The sequence below is a fragment of the Solanum tuberosum genome, unplaced genomic scaffold (assembly GCF_000226075.1).
Source record: "Solanum tuberosum cultivar DM 1-3 516 R44 unplaced genomic scaffold, SolTub_3.0 scf00032, whole genome shotgun sequence".
In the NCBI taxonomy this organism is placed as follows: Eukaryota; Viridiplantae; Streptophyta; class Magnoliopsida; order Solanales; family Solanaceae; genus Solanum; species Solanum tuberosum.
Window position 1 is genome coordinate 2,200,594 of NW_006238958.1, and position 19,898 is coordinate 2,220,491.

A 19,898-nucleotide genomic window follows, 5' to 3' on the forward strand; every position below is an offset into this window, starting at 1 on the left:
CTTTCTCTCTTTCTCGTTTTATACATACACAGATTATACAATTGATCTTTTGTATACAACTGCTTTCTTTTGTATATGTATAACAAAATATGCATATTTATGTTTGCTATAGAGCGCAATTATGCAAGCTTTGCTATAACATACAAATATGAATTTTGTGTTTGCTATATGTGAAAGTTGCTCTTTTTTATATTGTTACTATTCACTTCAATCAAACTAATGCTTTGAGTTAAATTTGCTTGATTTAGCGTAAACAATACAACAAACAATATCATATTAGGTGTAATTTTGTAATTGACGTCTGAAAAGGGTAAGGTATAGGAATATGGACTGAGTTGTCGAATTTTTTCAAATATCAAACCAAATTATTTTGTACATGTAATGTTGGGATGATTTGGTTCTGTTTGACTTTTTGTTTTTTGTTAAACCAGACCTCATCAATTATGATCAAATAAAATTGTTAAATCATATTATTTTTTTTCGGATTATCGAGTTGGTTTATTTGAAGTAGAATTACATTGAAAACCCAAAAGTCTAGACTTGAGGGGACCAAACTTTTTGTACAATCAAAGGATAAGATCCACTTTTGAGAGAGTGAAGTGAACTACTAGGCAGAAAAAAGAGAGCTAAAAAGTCTAAAATTAACTCCTACAAGTTAGCATAAAGTTTGTAGGAATTTGCAACTTTATGTACAATTGAAGTACCTCCCCCATAATGCATGGTATTGTTCTTGACTTCTTTCTATCACAAAACTATATTCTTTGCATCTTTCACATGGTAGATCAAATACTCCCTTCCATATCAAATTATTTGTCGTATTCACTAAAAATAGTTGTTTTGGATTATGTGAGCATTTCTACTTCTAGACCTAACTCATATATTTCTCTTTCATTTATTGTTCTACGAGTTTCTCATTTTTTTTTCTCGATTTATTGAGTTTTAAGATGATGTATATACTATATTGGAGACGGATTCAATATTTTACCATGAATATAGAGTATTACTATATCCATTATCTCATGTTTCATGTTTCTTATATTAAAGAAGACATTTCCATGTTTCATGTGACCAAACTAATTAATTTTAGGATCTAATTAAGTAGCAGTAGTAGTAACAAAGAGCCAATTCAATAATGGGAATCACTATAATTTAAAGTTTAAACATAGGCTTAATTTATAATAGGAGCGGCGCACACTAGTTAATTGTACCACCCAAAAAAAAAAAAAGGAAAACCTAACATTCCATATTTCCATTAATGAAAAAATAGTAACATTAATCTTGTAAATTCTATTGAGAAGAACCAATAAAGATATATCAACTTACTCTAAAAGAATCAAAAGAACAAACAAACTAAGAGAAAGCTATAAGAATAAAAGAAAAGCTATTTTACTATGTTGCATTCTATCATGATAAATTTAAATGTCACAATTAGTCGAACCTGTTGTAACAACTCAATTCACTATTAATATTGATCAACTGTTTTGAACCTATGTCTACACAACTTTAAAAACACATGATTTGAAATGACTTATTTCAGCCAAGGCATTTGATACTCTGATGGAGCAACAGACTCAACTATAGACCATGTATGTGTCAAATCTTTTAAACCATTATCATATACCTCACAAAACTTGCTCTTCCAACCTATAGGCTCAACAGGACTATACCCTAATCCTGGAGTCCGATCATTCGAACCAAGGTTCGATGGTTTAGTCCAATCGACAACATAAGTTGACACCCTCCTCCTAAACTTAGCCTTAAACTCAGGCCAAGCTTGAAACTTGTAATGATTCACCACCATTTCGAAAACATTCAATTTCTTCACATTGTACCCCGTCTTCAATTTGAAATGATGAATCACGTTGAGCAAAGAGTTGTCCACGGCAGACAGTAACACTATAGACTTGTGTCGATTCTCTGTTCTCCTCCTACAATTGTATCCTTGTATCACACCTTTCGTTGGATGTTCCTTTTGATTCGATGGTCCGAATTCATAACAAGGGATGCTAATTTGTGCAACATTGTCCTCTTCTTCTAAATTTGGTAACATAGAAGGTAACAATGATTTTGATGGTTGAGTTAAATTAGACCATGATGGAGAATATACAAATTCATCAATATCAATGTACATCATCCATGAACATGAATCCTTTGCAAAAAACAACACTATGGGAAAAACCACCTTCTTGAGTTTTTGGCCATAGCCAAAAATGAGTTTTCACATCATAGCCTTCTTCAACTAGCTCATTAACAATTGTGGCTAAATTATCATCACTTCCATTATCATATAGTATAAATTTTTCAACTCCAATTCTTGAATGATACAAAATCCATTCTCTTAAGAATTTAGCCACATTATACACCATTGTACAAGCACATAACTTAGCCTTTTTTTGGCTAGAAATTATACGTGGCGGCGTATAATAGGCTATGGTAGGGACCACTTCCGGAGTGGGCCCCGCAATTTCAATTGAAACTTTGATCGGCTCTTTCCCGGCTATATTATCCGGCGGTTTGCACCGGAAAACTTCTTGTATTGAACTCGTCACGGCGGTTCTCACGGCGTCGCCGAAGATGCAATTGAATTCTGTGGGCTTACGATTAATGTCTCGGCGTTTATTCAACCCTTTAACGAATACAACGACGTCGTTATCAGTTGTGAGAGAATCATAGACGAGAAAAGTCCACCTTAACAGCTCCGGCGATGGTGAATTCCGGTAATAAGCATTTACAGAAGAACCCCTTAACCTGGGTTGCTTAAAAGGCAAACTCCGACGAGCCCTTTTTGGGAAATCACACTTGAGCACCGACCTCGCTGGAAATGGAAGCTCTGCTGCAGGAACCGCCGGAGTTCCCTCTCCGGTATCAAAAACACAGTAAAAATCAGATTGGTGAAAATGGGGGTAATCAATGATGACGTAGATTTCCCAATCAGGCATGAGAATTGAAACAGACGGAATAGGAATGGACGAAAAGGGGAAATTTTCATGAAGAACTAAATTGGCTATGGAGGAAGTTACAGTGGTCGGATAAAATTGATCGGAGAAAACAACAGAGAAATCATTTCGAAGAAAATGGAGATAGAGAGTAACGAAGAAGATGAAGAAAGTAAAAATGTAAAGAAAATTGCAACGAATTAATTTTCCGGCCATTAAAATGGTGGAATTTCAATTGAAGAAGAAAGGAGGAGATTTAGCCTTTTTTATAATTGAAGAATTTAATTTGATGAACTTTAGTATGTACTAAGTTACCAACATTCTGTTTTACTATAAAATTGATATAAAAAGGATAGTGGCTGCTATAAGTAGTAATTTTGTTATTGATAATCTTGATTTGGAATAGTAATAATTGAATGTTTAAGCATTAGGATTGAAATTATGGTCTATGTAATTTTTATTAGTGCAATTCTTAAATTAAAACTGAAAATTTAGTTGGTCAATGAATGAAACATAATAAATCTTGAAATTTAATTGTTAGATGCTTGTAATAATGTTTATTAGAGATTAGTAATATCATTTCTTTTTACCCCTCCGTGGAAGCTTTCACCTTTTTGCTCTCTTGGAACCTTGAGGGGTGTTTCATCCGAGCAACCTCGATCGGAAACTCTCCCACTTTTTCGCTCCTTTGGTGTCTCGAAGGGTGTTTATCATCATAGCAACTTCTCTATGGAAGCTCCTGCCTTTTTTCCCACTTGGTGCCTCGAGGATCTCCGAGCAACTTCCTCGAATGCTCCCACCTTTTTGCTACCTTGGTGCCTCGAGGGGTGTTTATCATCTGAGTAACTTCCCCTTGTCTAGTAATATCATTTTGCAAACAAAAAGTCAGAATTTTGGGTTTAGTTATTCAACTGACTTTTCGAAAACAGTATCTCTACAAAAGTGCATTCCATTGAAATCACACTACGTACGACAACTATTATTTTGAGTAACATGATTCAAGAAATGAGAACAGAAAAATGAAAAGGTCCATCTTTTTCTTTAGGAACAAATTTCATATGGAAAGCTAATAATGTAAGCCCTGTTGGAAAGAAGATTATTGTAGTCACAAATTACAGAATATATATATTCTGCAGTTGGATAAACAAGTCAATGATCACTTGTTCTATTTTGGATCAAGGGTTCAAAATTTCAAATCTTACATAAGAAAATCCCCATCTTTACTCTAAGAATTTGAAAACATAATTTGTACAAACTTTTCTCCTTAAGTTCCTAATACAATGAAGCCCTGAATTTCAGGTAACTGTCAATCATAGAAACCTGTGTTCTATCTCGTTCGAGAACAACAGTGCTTAGAAAAAATTAGAGTTGTACTGCTAAATCTGACTGCCGCGAGGATCCAATCTATAAACTAGCACTAGGAGAGCCCGATGTCTGGACTTGTACATTCAGGTCAGGTGGAACCGACACTCTACTCCTCTGCTGAATCGAAGATGCATGCCCTGATTCACCGAGAAGCCTCACATTCTGTTCTGTACAAAAATCAGGATTCTTACCTTGTGATAATGAATTCCCAGAATACAATGTTGTCCAGCTTTCTAATAGCTTATTTTCTGCTGAAGCAACATTGTTTGAAAGTGCAGGATGAAATGGATTCTCTCTTCCACGAAGCATCTCCTGATTAGGCCTAGATGCCTCTTGTAGGCCTGACTGTCCTTTAGATGCAGAAAACCTTGACATCTCCACCTGGAGTGACGACTCATGCCTAAACATGCCATTGAAATCGTTTCTTGGTTGAAGGAAAGCTTTCTGTGGAGCTGGGGTAGATGCCGGATTCACCCATGAAAAACCCCCATCTCCAGAATCCTGTCTGGTAAGCTCGTTTTGACTATTCAATCTCTTGAAAGCTTGAAAGATTTCAGCAGAAGGCTTGCACATTACAGCAGAACTTGATCCAAGAGGTGTTGGTGTTACAGGTCTACTAGAATGGGGATCAGCTATCGAATTATCTAGTAACTTTTGGATCTCTGTTGGACAAGCGGACGGCTCTATTGGCCCTCCATCTTCTCCCACCCATCCAGGACCAAACTTTACTCCGGGAGGCAAAATATTTTCTAACTTTTTAGAAGCCACTTTCCAAACAACAGGCCCAAGATTTGCAGCAAATCTGGCAAGGCTTCTTGCATAAGCATGCTGCTCCACGTGGACACCTACCTGTAATAGAGTCAAATGACATTTTTAGTCTGGGTAAAACAAAAACTAATGTAACATCTCTGTAAACACATAAAAAAGTTTTTGTGTTGGCAGACAGTTTTAAGGGGGGTGAGAGAAGGACGGAGATGACGACAAACAAAAGAACGATAAGAGATCTGGTAGGGAACCGGTCATCTCCAGTTGTTTGACTTATCCAGACATGTTCTATGTGGTAAACTAAATATGGAAATGTAAATTATATAAAAGTCCATGTAAAATTGGATAAACAAAGTGGGACAGTATGTATAAGACAAAATTGGACACACTTTTCTTGATTTTAAGAAAAGTAATTCATTGGTTAGTTCTCATTTAAAATTTTCTAAATTATCAATTTAATAATAACAGATAGAAATGTGTAATTCAATGAAAGACCAAAGCCAAGTATTCCCTAGTCTGTGACTGTCATGAAAACATAAAAATAAGAAAAGTAGTAGTGTAAGTTTTTAGTACATACAGTCATTAACTGCTTCATATCACGATCAGTATTCCACAGGACAGATGACTCCTTATAAGAAGCTGAAGGATGGAACTGTTGGTATGTGTCACGCCTGTTCTCATTAATAGAAAAATGTTTCTTTCCATACTTCATGTCAGCCTTTAAGATATTAGCTGTCAGCAACAAGGTAATTAGTCGTTTTTATCTTTAAAAGAGTTGAAGAGAATTGAACATGGTGTTAGGTTCAAACCTGGAAACTCATTATTCCAATCAGTTGACCAATCAAAGTAGTTTTCACCATTACGCGAGTGATTGGCAAAAGATGCATCAGTAGTAGAAAGCATAGGTCCCCTTCTTAGATTATATGAATTAGATCCAATAGCTTTGTCATCTCCACTAGCAAGAGTAGCACCTGAAGAATGCTCAGGGACAACACGGTCTATTGGTGAATTTTCAACAGACTTTTTGAGGTTTTTGCTTGGAGGACGGCCTCTACGAACTACCTTAGGTTGTGGCGCACCATCCTCTCCTTCATGCCTCAAGTTTTCAAAATCTCTTCTCACCAGATCTTGAATGGATCGTGCCTACAGTAGGAAGTGTTAAGGATATTCGGAAACAATGAAAGACAAGAAAAGGAGTAGAGAGATGCTAAACAAACCTGTCGATAGTAAACTGTGTCTGCGGCATTATACTGCATTGCATTTGAACATATCAAGAAAACATCAGCCTGCATAAATCATAATAGTGTCAGTGATATCAACATTATATTCAATTGTTTATACTCCAACAATAATTTTTGAGAGGTGGGAACATGAACAAAATCCCCTTCTACTGACCAATATCACACCCAAATAATATATAGAAGAGATAGACAAATCACAATGAACATATGAAGCAAGAAATATGAAAAGATCTCGTTATAAATTCAACAAACTTTACTCTATCTAGTGAATTTATTTGTAAAACAATATAACTTTTCAAATCCTCAAAACTTTCAATGTCGAGACATGTGTATATAATGCCATCTTCTCTTGGCCTTCATTATAACTTTTGATAAGTGTACAATTTTATTGATGTGTAGCATTAAGAATGTGCTGGTGTATTTTTACATCTTAGGAATACTTTTTTTGCTTTGCTTTTTATTCCACTAGGTAGCTCTTTATCTATTCTAGCACAAGCTGATATTAACAAATTGGCCACCTTAAGGAACCATCAAAGAGAAGAATATTTGCTGACAACGTAGAGTATACCATTCACCAGCAAGCAAGTGCCAAATGTAGACTGCAAAATATTAGATACAGTTTGACTTCTTCAGCAAGAACCAACTCACGAGGCTAAAGACGAAAATACATGAATTTCAAATAATGAAAGAGATCAATAAGAATTGGACTCCCAAAGATTAAGTCAAATGATTTTACATAAAAGGCTGATCACACCAAGAAACAAGACAAACTAAACAAAGAGAGAAAAAGAAACAAGTCCATTGAGCTTCAGAATGAGGAGGACGACAGACCCGCTCACGACAAAAAGGAGAAGCAGTGGTTCGAATCCACATCGTGAGCTTTAGTGCACAAGTCGTCGAATCCCTTAATTTGGGGTAGGAGTCTCGACGACAAGTCGTGCCTGCAGTTGTTCATGCACATCTTAAGAAGGGTGCTAATATTGTAATTTCCTAGTGGAAGAGAATACTGTTAAACACTAGACTTGACCATCAAAATCCAAAAAGAAGTATTTCTATGGTATCTTTAGGAAAACTCACCTAGCCCTCCATCTTCTCCTATTACAAATGTAAAATATGCCAACTATTTTCACTCTTCTCTAAACTTAAACATTTCAGATATTTTTCTTAAAACAGCACAACATCAAACTGGCAAACGTAATACAATATTCTTTGATCTTTCTTTAGCTACTACACCTTCTTTTTTTTTTTAACAAATTCTCCAACCATTTATAACCGAATCAAATTATACTAACAGGAAAGTTAAAGGTGATGTTCTCAACTCAAACTGCAAATGTAAGTACTTCAAATCAATCGATAATGAAAGGTGTCACCCAAACTGAATCCATAACAATCCAAATACAAGCAATAGCGCTACAAAGTTCAGCTTGGCAAATCTTTAACTGACCTCCAACTCTTCCAGGTTTGAGTAGAGCCCTCCATCAAGTTTCTTTCTTAAGGTTCCAAAATCCATCGGATGCTTTATAATCTCATGATAATCAGGTAGCTGCAAGGAAATTATTTCAACAACTACAGATGATATAGTTACAATTCAACACGACTCGACACCTTTAGAAATGTACCTCATTCGAATCAACGGGATCAGAGAATACACCATAAGTGTCCTTCCTGCATTTTTATTAAAGTAAAAAAAAACCAATGCTTAAGTATACAATATGAAACCAAAAGAAACAACCCAAGTACATGAAATAAATAATACTATCCATAGAGAAAAGGAAAAAACATACTTTTGAAGTCTGTCAAGAATGAACACCAATATTTTTTTGTCTGGCAAAGGTGTTGTGGGTCCAGACACCAATGGGGATTCTGTCCACGAATAAACATCAGCAAATTAAATTCATAAAAAAATGAATTTTTACTAGGAAATTCCAACAATTATTTTTTCTTTTTCTGTCAATTTCGAGAATGTTAAAAGGGGTTAGATTGTAACCATGCTGAGCGTCTGTCACTGTCAAAGGTCTTTCTTCCTGTAAATTTAACACAACATACATATTCTTAGCACAATTATTATAAAACTCAAATTAATTGGGTACCTAAAATATACATCAAAACTGAAAGTTACAGTAAAGGGGTCTCCTTGAAGTTGATAATAGAGCAAAATGTCTCCACAAAAAGACACATCAAGTACAACTACTACTAACTGAAAAAAGACCAATCTTTCAACTCTCTCAACAAGTGAGAAGAAGAAGAAGAAGAAGAAGTATGTATATATACACAAAGAAAGTACCCAAATTCATTTTTTATATAAAATAAGGAAAAATCAAGTCTTTATGTAAAAATGTAGACAGAGTAAAAATAAAACAGGGAGATCTTGAAAAAAGGGGCGTGAGGTTACGTGCCACAAGCAATAAAAAAGAAGAACCATCTTCTTCCTATTTTTTTCCATAAATAGAAATACATTGAATTAGCTCGCTTTAATTTTAATTTTGAATAAATTAAATTCCCCTTCAAAAAACAAATTGGGGGAAAATCACCACCGAAATTCAAGATACATCACCTGCTCAGAAACACCGTCGCCGGAGCTGATTTTCATTGTTTGAACCGACGCCTGGTGATTATCGCCTAATTCAGATTCTGATTCGGCAGCAGAAGATGAATTCTCCAAATGTTGGTTCTGATTCTGATTCGGTAAACGAACAAAGAGCTTGACTTTCTTTTGTTTCCTCTCATCCTCATCTTCGTCTTCTTTTTCTGACTCAAAATTAGAGCTCCGCCGAGAAGAATGACGACCAACAGAAGGCTCGTTATTACTAATGATTTCCCTTTTTCTGAGATCTGCCAAAGATGGTCTTCCTTTCTTCTTCTTTCCCTTCATCTCCATGGCTATGGCTACTGTTTCTCTTGTTGTTTTTGTTACTTTACCCATCAAACAATTTCTTCTTACTACCTTTTTCTCTCTCTACACTAACTAATTTTTTTTAATTTTTTTTTTTGTTGTTATAATTTAAAATATTTTTGAAGGTAAAGCGTGAATGAGGCGTTACATTAATACGACAAAACAATTGTTCACTCACGCGTAGGGTGAGCATGGTATGGTATAATACGGTATTTAAAAAATTTCATACTGTAATTTCAGTATTTGGTATCTAAAGTACTATATCATTATATTAAATTAGTTCGGTATGGTTCAGTATATTTAATTTTGATATTTACGATATGGTATTTGGTAACCATAATTTGTTTGTCTTTACGGTATGATATTCGATATATACCATATCATGTTCACCCCTACTCACGTGTGTTATAACTTGTGACTCCTCATATGCCTTGTTTGTTTTTTTTTCTTTTTACCAACTCAACTGCAAAAACAATGTGGAGTCGGAAGATAGAGTGTACATAAATTTTACTTTTATTTTGGATATAATACGTTACCTTTGATAGAGCATCGATTTAAAAAATACTATATGTTTTAACGTAAACTGAAAATAAAGAAATTGTGACAAATAGAAATCATGTTAATAAATAAGTACCGATTACGCGTTAACAAAAAAAATCATAGATAATATAAGACATTTAAAAGATAAGAAATTACATGATCAATACTACGATTACTAGTATTTATTATAAGAATCTATATTTGATTCGGAAGAAACAAAACAAAAAATTGGAAATTTAGGGATATTCCTATTAATTATGTTAAACATTCATTTGCTTATAGGAATGAGAAGTATAATTTAAATTATTTATAAATATAGAGATGAAATACATATTTTAGAAGTAGAAAATGAAGTCACATTAGCTAAAACGAGGGAAATGTTTTTTGTGTGTATATTATATAATATGATAATTTATTTCTATTTTATGATTTAAAGTGTGTGTTTTGAAGTTGAAGTGAGCCTAAGATGTAGATAATTTAGAGTTATAGGCTCGTATTTTTAAGATAAGAGAATAATAGATAAAAATGTTATTCATACAATTAAAATTGGATAACTGAAATTCGAAAGTTTTTATTAGAGTGATGTGTGATAAAATGATACCTATCAAAACGTAAAGTATGTTTTATAAAAATATCCTTGAAAGATGTGACTTTTATGAACAATAGCGACTTTTATGAAAAATTGTGACTTTTATGAAAAATTATGAAAGGTTGTGACATTTCTGAAGGGTTATAAATTTTTCAAAAAATTGTGACATTTCCAATAAGGCACATTAAATATTTGTTCACACTATCATTTTCGTCTATAAATAGAAGGAATTCCTCTCATTTTAAAACACCAAAAATTCTGAACTTTTTTTTTTACACAATTAAATATTCGTGTACTTTGTTCCTGTTGAGTGGCTCATTGACACCATTGATTTTGTATCAATACACTTGTGAATAAAATCGTTACATCCTGAGATGATCTATTCCTTTAAACTCGGGTATTAGAGGGGAATAATTTTCTTAAGGGGACATTGTGCATTCAGTGGGCTCAATTTTTTCCTTTCTGTTTCATTCTATTGTGTTATAGATCCTAGTATATTTTTTACAATCATTAATTTATACTTATGATATTAATTATTGTTTTTGAGTACATGTTTTAAACTTTGTTATTTATGTTTCTGTAAAGTTATTATTATAAGTATTTGTTAGTACAAATAAAGATTATTTATTATAAAATTTAATATCTCATGTTGATGTTCATCTAATTTCCCAAAAATATCAAATAGTAACATTTTCTGGAGGCAAAAAGATAAATTATAAAATAAAATTAAAGTTGATTGATTGAAGGATAAGAGATAAGATGTTATAATTATCATTTTCCTTTATATTATTAATGTTCGTTACTACATAATTTTGTATGTAAGACAAAATCATATATATATATAGAAGAGAACCTTAGTCCTGCCTACGTGGCGCCACCAGAATTTAGGATTTTTTTTTAATTTATTTATTTCCAAAACTAACATTTCTCTTTCATGAAAAGTTGTGACTTTTATAAAAAATTGCGACTTTTATAAAAAGTTGAGACTTTTTTGAAGAGTTGTGACTTTTATGAAGAGTTGTGACTTTTATGAAAAATTGTGATTTTTATGAAAGGTTGTGACCTTTTCGAAAGAGTTGTGACCTTTCTGATAAGGCACAATAAATATTTGTTCACACTACCATTTATTGTTTATAAATAGAGGGAAACAAACTGAATAGTTTTGTGTAATATTTTTTCCTTTTAAGTATATATAATAAGTTGAATTGTTGTCTGATACATTCTCCCTTTAATTTTTATTTTAATAATTACTTATGATACATTTAAATGAGAATTTTAAAATGATATATGTAAAACAAAAGGTAATACTGAACTTTCTACACGTTAGAATTAGAATATTTGTTCACTTTTTCCAACCTTTTACAATTTATTTATCTCTACACTAATGATTATTTATTCAAATATTTAATATTACCGGTTGATGCATTTGATTCCTCAAAAATATCGAATAGTAACACTTCCCGGAAGCAAAATGATAAATTATAAAATCAAATTAAAGATATTTGATTGAATGATAAATGATAAGATATTATAATTATCACTTCCTTTGTAATGTTTTAGTTTAAACGACTAATAGGTTTTAAGTATTATTTTATAAATTTCGTAACATTAAATGGTAAGTTTACTAGTATATATATAAAAAAATGTTTTAGTGGCAACATAAATCGCTGCTAATACCTATAAACGTCGCCACTAAAATAATGTTTTAGTGGCAACATTAGTCGCTGCTAATATCCAGAATAGTCGCCACTAAAAGAATGTGTATTGACAAACTTAGTCGCTGCTAATACCTATAATAGTCGCCACTAATAGTTTGTTTTAGTGGCAACATTAGTCGCTGCTAATATCTCTAATATGCCTTTAATAGTCGCCGCTAAAAGTATGTTTTAGTGGCAACATTAGTCGCTGCCAATGCCTATAATAGTTGCCACTAAAAGTATCTTTTAGTAGCAACATTAGTCGCTGCTAATGCTTATAATAGTTGCTACTAAAAGTAAGTTTTAGTGGCAACATTAGTCGCTGCCAATGCCTATAATAGTTGCCAATAAAAGTATGTTTTAGTGGCAACATTAGTCGTTGCCAATGCTTATAATAGTTGCCACTAAAAAGTATGTTTTAGTGGCAACATTAATCGCTGCCAATGCCTCTAATTGTCGCCACTAAAAGTATGTTTTAGTGGCAACATTAGCCGCTGCAATGCCTATAATAGTTGCCACTAAAAGTAACTTTTAGTAGTAATATTAGTCGCTGCTAATGATTATAATAGTCACCACTAAAAGTATGTTTTAGTGGCAACATTAATCGCTGCCAATGCCTCTAATTGTCGCCACTAAAAGTATGTTTTAGTGGCAACATTAATCGCTGCCAATGCCTCTAATTGTCGCCACTAAAAGTATGTTTTAGTGGCAACATTAATCGCTGCCAATGCCTCTAATTGTCGCCACTAAAAGTATGTTTTAGTGGCAACATTAATCGCTGCCAATGCCTCTAATTGTCGCCACTAAAAGTATGTTTTAGTGGCAACATTAATCGCTGCCAATGCCTCTGAGTATATTTTAGTGGCAACATTAGTCGCTGCTAATGCCTATAATAGTTGCCAATATAAGTATGTTTTAGTGGCAACATTAGTCGTTGCCAATGCTTATAATAGTTGCCACTAAAAAGTATGTTTTAGTGCCAAGATCTCACTTGGACAAAACTTCCGTCTTTTTTATGTTTTTCTTTTTTTCCTTCTTATTCAACTATTCTAAATATTTTTTATGTGAGTTATGACTATTTTCGACAAGCTTAATTTGAAGAATATCAAACAAAACCTGCTCTAAATAAAAGTAATGTCTTAAGCTATAAAATATATGTCTATTAACATAGATTTGTTGTCCTTTATGTCCCAAGTTATTGCTGAGCATTTGAATTATTTAGGTTAGACTCATTTTAATTTTTTTAATGTTCAAGAATATTTCTTTAACATAAGTCTAGAATCCAACATTTTGATTTACTTATACTTTCATAATGCAACAATTATACATACATATTTGAGAAAAAATCGTAAAATTAATTTTTCATGACACTTTCAAATTGATATTGGGCCGAAAATCATCTCAGCCCAAACAAAATGATACTTGTTAGTGTGTGCAAGTTGAATATGGGCTTTATAAGAGAATTATGGACAGGCCCATTACACAATCGAGTTCGGGTGATTTTAGATTTTTCACCTAGCTCGATTCATTAAATTTAACAAGTTTCAACTTTTGACTTTGAAGGTTTGTCCATGAGACAGGCAGAGATCAAAAATTGTGTTTTGGTGATATTTGTAATGTGACTTGATTATTGATAGAAGCTGTCAATATGGAAATCAGCGGAAATAGTATTATAAGTTATAATAAATAGCAATTTAAAATATCTAAAAGGAATGAAAATATCTTAGTAAATTTTTTATTTGATTTTAATTTTTCAAACGATGCCATATAAATTATAACGGAGAAAATACTTTCTAATTTTTATGCCAGATTAATGAATAGCTGACAAGTTAGTTGAAAAGAAGCTAAGTAAAAAAGTAACAGTACTAACTACCAAGTACAATAACAATATAACAACAAAAGAGGAAGAAATTAATTAATAGAATGATTGATTACCAACCTTTAGTAATTGTCTCACATGGGATGTTTAATTTGTACTAGCTCCTTGTTATAGAGTATATTTTATGGGTTAAATTGGATCAATTTCATAATTTTTTCCGAGTTTTATTAAAATTTTAAAATCGATACCAGATATCGAGTTAAAAATAAAATAAAATCGGATAAACTCATCAGCTTGGTACCAGCCGTGGTATTGTGATCTTTTTGGCTATATATGCAAAACTAGGCGCACAAAACAAATAACAAATTCTATTTCACCTACTTGGATTATGATCGATGACTGAGATTCTTTTACTTTAAATAAGGATTTTGAATTTAAATTTTGAGTAGAAAAAATATTATATTGAAAACATTATAAAAAAATGATCGACAAAATCATATTCATATAAGCTAATCACATAAAAATAACTTTACCGTCACTCAAAATTTGCCAACAATAAAATATTGGATAGTATTACGAGACTAAATAAGCAGTTTAAAACTTATCCAACATTAAAATATTGGACAGTATTATCTAGACAAAATAAGCAGTTTAAAACTTATCCAAACTGCTCTATAGACAAATGGTATATTTTGGGGCTAATAACCGAATTTTTGAAGCGATTGTTTGCGTGGATAAAGGAATAAGTTTTTTTTTATCACAAACCTGTACTTTATTTGATGCTATTTAAGGCATAATAAGAGTACCCACATACAACATTTTTGAAATATTTTATGTTGTCAATTATCATGATTTATAGTATTTTTACGCAATTTTTAAATATAAAAAATTTTAAAAAATAAGACAAATAAATTAAAATGGACCCAATATATGTTATTTTTGTTGTCTCAATTTATGTGACACAAATGAAATTTGGAGAGTCATCCAAATTTTCATATTTTTTTTAAAAATGTTTTAAGTTATTAATTATTGTGATTTATAATATTTTTATGTAACTTTGAAATAAGTTATTTTTGTTGTCTCAATTTATGTTTTATATTTGGACCTAAACTCTATCTTTTATAATATAGTAGAAATAAAAAAATAAAAGAGAGTTTAAAAGTCCCACAAGTATATAATATATAATATTCAAGATTGGTAAAAGTCCCAATCTTGAATATTATATATAAGAGAGTTTAGGGCCAAATCTTGAATATTATATATTATATTTGACCCTAAACTCTCTTTTATAATATAGTAGAAATAAAAAAATAAAAGAGAGTTTAAAAGTCCCACAAGTATATAATATATAATATTCAAGATTGGTAAAAGTCCCAATCTTGAATATTATATATAAGAGAGTTTAGGGCCATAGAATTTTAAAAGTCCCACAAGTATAATGTAAAAGTCCCAATCTTGAATATTATATATAAGAGAGTTTAGGGCCAAATCTTGAATATTATATATTATATTTGACCCTAAACTCTCTTTTATAATATAGTAGAATTCATATATATCCAGTGGGGAGAAAAAAAGTCAAATACAATTTTAAAAAGTAACAGTTGTTCATTATTTGCGCACAAAGTATTTGGTAAAAAGTAAAAACCATAACTAGAACAAGAACCAAACATAAGTTATTTTTTAAATATACTTTAGTAGTTAATTATTGTGCCGTCCTATTCTTAGTAGTACCCAAGTAATTTAATGTAGTGGTGAAAATTTGACAAAATAACTATATAGTAATTATTTTAAAATTTTAAACTTTACAACAATAGCTACTTTGAATTATATATTCAATAATCAAAACACGATATGTTATGCACGAAATTTCACTAAAATTACAACATATAATAAACATACTAATTTTATAATTTTTAAAATATAATAAATTCGACAATATGACTAAAATTTATTTTCTAAAGAACAAGACATATATCAACTTGACTAATTAAGAATTGGAAAGAGTATATCATCAAATATGAGAATAATTAATTATATATCTTGTAGTATATGTTATTTGGAGTTGTGATCTAGCTTCATATTTGTTGAAGTAAATACCCCACCAAATTTTTTTCCCTTCCCCTGTCAACTTGACTAATTTGTATAATTGATTCCAAATTCAAAAAAGCAGAATGAGTTAAAAGAAGATGAGAATGCCGATGATCTATACATTCAAAATCAATTTATATATATCGAATTTGATTGATGAGTATGATAATTTATTGGTAAAAGTTGTCATGTTTAGTACTATACCATAGTCAAGAACTCACATGTTTAAATCTTAAACATTCTAACAAATCTTTTTTTCTCTGTAGCATACATACACGATGAGGATATTACGATTTACAAGTATAATAATATTAATAATTAGAATTGAGGCATTGATTGCACTTCTTCAACTAATTTCTCTTCATCTCTTCCAAATCTATGAGTAAATATTAGCTAATTCACTTTAAAACAAAAAAAGGGTAAAAACTCTCTTATATTTTTATGTCTGTTATCTTATTTAACACATTTATTTGAATACAATTTCACCTTTATAGCATTATTTTTCCCCATAATTAATATGAAAAATAAGAAAAAGACTATAACACCTAAATAAAACTTGAGAGATTACATTATATACAAGTTTATGCCCAATGCACTATTTACCATCAACTACGTACTTTAATTTGTGCACCTTCTAGTACATACTAGTAGAAATAGGTAGATCAATTCTAAATTTATCAGAATTTAATATTTTTATTATATTAAATTTATAAAATTTAAATTCTGAATGATGACGCAATAAAATAAAGAGAGACTAGTACTATATAAACCATGTGACTACTAACATCATCTTCATCTTATTCTTGTTTTTATTTATAGAAACAAGAAATTGTTATAATCATGTGTATAGTAGTGTTTATTTGGCAAGCAGATAGTAGATATTCATTAGTGTTATTATTGAATAGAGATGAATATCATAATAGGCCAACAAAGGAAGTTCATTGGTGGGAAGATGGAAAAACTATTGGTGGCAAAGATGAAGTTGGTGGTGGCACTTGGTTGGCTTCTTCAACAAATGGTAAATTGGCTTTTCTTACTAATGTTTTGGAACTTCATACACTTCCTCATGCCAAAACTAGAGGTGACCTACCTCTTCGCTTTTTACAGGTACGTTAGATTTTTTATACTGTCAATGTATATGTTAATATATATATATATGACTTAGAATTGTAATAAGAAGGACAGGATCTAGAGGTATGGTGTGATGGCAAGAATCTTAGGCTTAGATTCCTTTGGAGTATCATCTATTACTCCAAAGGTATTAAACTTTCAACAAATATTATATTTTGAATATGTAATTTCAAAGGTATTACAAGCTGAGTACTACAAAAACTTGAGGAACCAAGTTCATCAAGATTAAATTTTGAATCTGCTTTTAATCATGATCATGATTAATAGTAATGTTAAACTTTGTCCTTATTGGAGTATATGATCAATAAATCAAGATTTAAATTGTAGTATATGGTGAATTTAAAAGAAAAATAATATTGTAAATTTATTTGTTATATATGCAGAGCAAAGACTCGGAATGCTTCACGACTAAGTATACCCATTCAGACTCGCTTTTGTTCAATTATAAAAAATAAGCACTTTGATGAAGATTTATAGCATCATTCAAGTAAATACAGATTAAGATCGTATAAAAAAATAAGCACTTTGTAGTATATGGTGAATTTAAAAGAAAAATAATATTGTAAATTTATTTGTTATATATGCAGAGCAATAAAAGCCCAATGGAGTTTGCAAAAGAGTTGGTAAATGAAGGGAATGAATACAATGGGTTTAATTTAATTTTGGCAGATATTGAAACTAAGAAAATGGTATGTGTAACAAATAGGCCCAAAGGAGAGCCCATAACAATACAAGAAGTCCAACCAGGTATACATGTGCTGTCCAATGCAAAACTGGACTCTCCATGGCCCAAGGTAAGATTTTTAATGGGCTTTTTTACAAATTTGGGTCGGGTTGTCCGATAATATATACCGGTCATAATAAATCGATATACATAAATTATACACTAAAGTTTTATGATATGCTTTTGGTTGTTAATTTCAGGCTCAACGATTGAAGTTGAATTTTAAGAAAATGTTGGATGTTTACGACGAGAAAATCTGCGTCAAAGAGATGATAGAAAAGTTGATGAGAGATACAACCAAAGCTGATAAAAGTAAATTGCCTCGTATTTGTTCTACGGATTGGGAGTTGGAACTTAGCTCTATTTTCGTGGAACTTGACACTCCACTGGTAATTCATATTTTCCTTAACGTTATGAGTAATATGTTTGTTCGATTTTAACTAACTCTTCTAAAAATAATTGACTTGTGATAAATAATTTGATAGATATTGACTAACGTAGTTTGATGTTTGGATAATTAATCTTCATGCATTTTCTTTCATAATCTAAAAAAATATATTAACTTTTTTTTTGGTGGTGTAAATATATAGGGGTGTTATGGTACTAGAAGTACAACAGCATAATGAATTGAAGTGGGAGGAAAAGTAAGCTTTTATGAGTTGTACCTTGAGAACAACACGTGGAAAGAGCAAGTTGTCAACTATTGGATTGAAAAGCTCCAAATGCAATAAATGTTGAATAATTTTATATATTTGTTGGAAAATTTCATATGTTGAGATATATAATATTTTCATGTTTTTTAAAAAAAAAAACTATTTTGTCTTTGAATGGAAATTGCTATTCATAGTACTTGTGAACTGTACTACACTACTTGGAAGACATAATGTATGTTATTTCGATATTGTTTATCACTATAAGGGGTTGCGAATTTAGTATTTCAAGAAAACGGGTGCACCATTGTTAGGGACAATTTTGCGCCTTTAAGAAAAAAGCAATAATTTTTTGCTTTCAAATTTGAGGGGCCTCATTTATTTTAGCAATAATAGATATATGTTTTTCATAGGAAAAATATTAATTATGATTTGAAAAAAAATAAATTATATTAAGAGAACAAGTTATTAGAAGAAATTTGATATACCTAGAGTATTATGTCGCAAGAAAGATTAAATGCATTGGTTATGTAAATTATTGATTGAAAAAGACTTATTAAAAGAATCTGATTATAAAAATATACAATTTTGCATCTCAAGAAGTTTAAGGCCTCAGTTTGATTTTGTTTCAGACCAGTTGTGCGGTTGAACCGCTGCTGACCATTGCACGTAAGATAAGATATAAAATATTATAATTGATTTTGCTAATTTGCTTACTAAGAATGGTGATTTCAGTTGAAAGAATGAAAAAAGAAGGAAAAATGCTTTGTGTTTTTTCTGAAAAGAATGCTTGCGATGGAACCTACTTTTAGATTCATTTATATTTTTTGTAAAAACAAAAGAAGTAAAAAGCAATGCTAGTAAAAAGTCGAAAGCAAAACAAACACTCAAATCAGTGAGCCATCGAGTGATTTGTGATCATCGGTTCCTTCAGTTGCTATTTGTTATATTTTATAAATTATACAAGTAATATATCGAATTTTATCGGATGACCACAATTCAGGTGACCCATTTTTTATACTTAAATTCGCTCTTGACTATAAGTCTTTGCTCAATAATTGACGATAGAATGGAGAGGCAGGAAAGAGAGGAGAGATATAGGGTGTGTTTGGTATGAAGGAAAATGTTTTCTTGGAAACAAGTAGATTTCTAACTTGTTTTTCTCATGTGTTGGTTGGTGAGTAGAAAATATTTTCTGATTTTTTTTTAATGTTTGGTTGGTGAATGAAAAATATTTTTCAGAAAATATTTTATATTTTTGGCTTGAGACTAAAAAATACTCTTTAGAAAAATAATTTCTGATCCGAAAATAAACAACGATAATTGATCTAAGACCCGACCTCGATACCCAAACTAGGATAAAACCCCGATGCCATTCCAAAATCTTACCCAAGACTTGACCCCGAGAAATTTTTTCAAAAAAGTTTTTTTTTAAAAAAATAATAATTTTGACGTGGTTC

At 31.2% G+C, this 19,898-nt stretch overlaps 4 protein-coding genes across 4 annotated transcripts; 1 reads left to right on the top strand and 3 right to left on the bottom strand.

Annotated features, from left to right (window-relative positions):
- Window positions 1-1,528: 1,528 nt before the first annotated feature.
- Window positions 1,529-2,050, bottom strand: LOC107059684 (UPF0392 protein RCOM_0530710-like). The gene has a single exon (XM_015306462.1). It carries the CDS (start codon window positions 2,048-2,050, stop codon window positions 1,529-1,531), a length of 522 nt encoding a protein of 173 aa, XP_015161948.1.
- A 70-nt stretch (window positions 2,051-2,120) lies between these two features.
- Window positions 2,121-3,152, bottom strand: LOC107059685 (UPF0392 protein RCOM_0530710-like). Its single transcript, XM_015306463.1, has one exon. The coding sequence runs from the start codon at window positions 3,150-3,152 to the stop codon at window positions 2,121-2,123; it is 1,032 nt and encodes a 343-aa protein (XP_015161949.1).
- A 927-nt stretch (window positions 3,153-4,079) lies between these two features.
- On the bottom strand, window positions 4,080-9,288 carry LOC102600883 (uncharacterized). Its single transcript, XM_006342080.2, has 9 exons — window positions 8,862-9,288; window positions 8,295-8,331; window positions 8,092-8,170; window positions 7,927-7,972; window positions 7,752-7,850; window positions 6,284-6,352; window positions 5,876-6,209; window positions 5,644-5,798; window positions 4,080-5,150 (listed from the first exon to the last, which is right to left on the bottom strand). Exons 1-9 carry the CDS (start codon window positions 9,228-9,230, stop codon window positions 4,341-4,343), a joined length of 1,998 nt encoding a protein of 665 aa, XP_006342142.1. The 5' UTR covers window positions 9,231-9,288; the 3' UTR covers window positions 4,080-4,340.
- Window positions 9,289-16,758: 7,470 nt separating this feature from the next.
- On the top strand, window positions 16,759-18,561 carry LOC102601221 (transport and Golgi organization 2 homolog). Its single transcript, XM_015306470.1, has 4 exons — window positions 16,759-17,040; window positions 17,652-17,858; window positions 17,989-18,177; window positions 18,379-18,561. The coding sequence occupies exons 1-4, from the start codon at window positions 16,774-16,776 to the stop codon at window positions 18,409-18,411; spliced, it is 696 nt and encodes a 231-aa protein (XP_015161956.1). The 5' UTR covers window positions 16,759-16,773; the 3' UTR covers window positions 18,412-18,561.
- The last annotated feature ends 1,337 nt before the right edge of the window (window positions 18,562-19,898 follow it).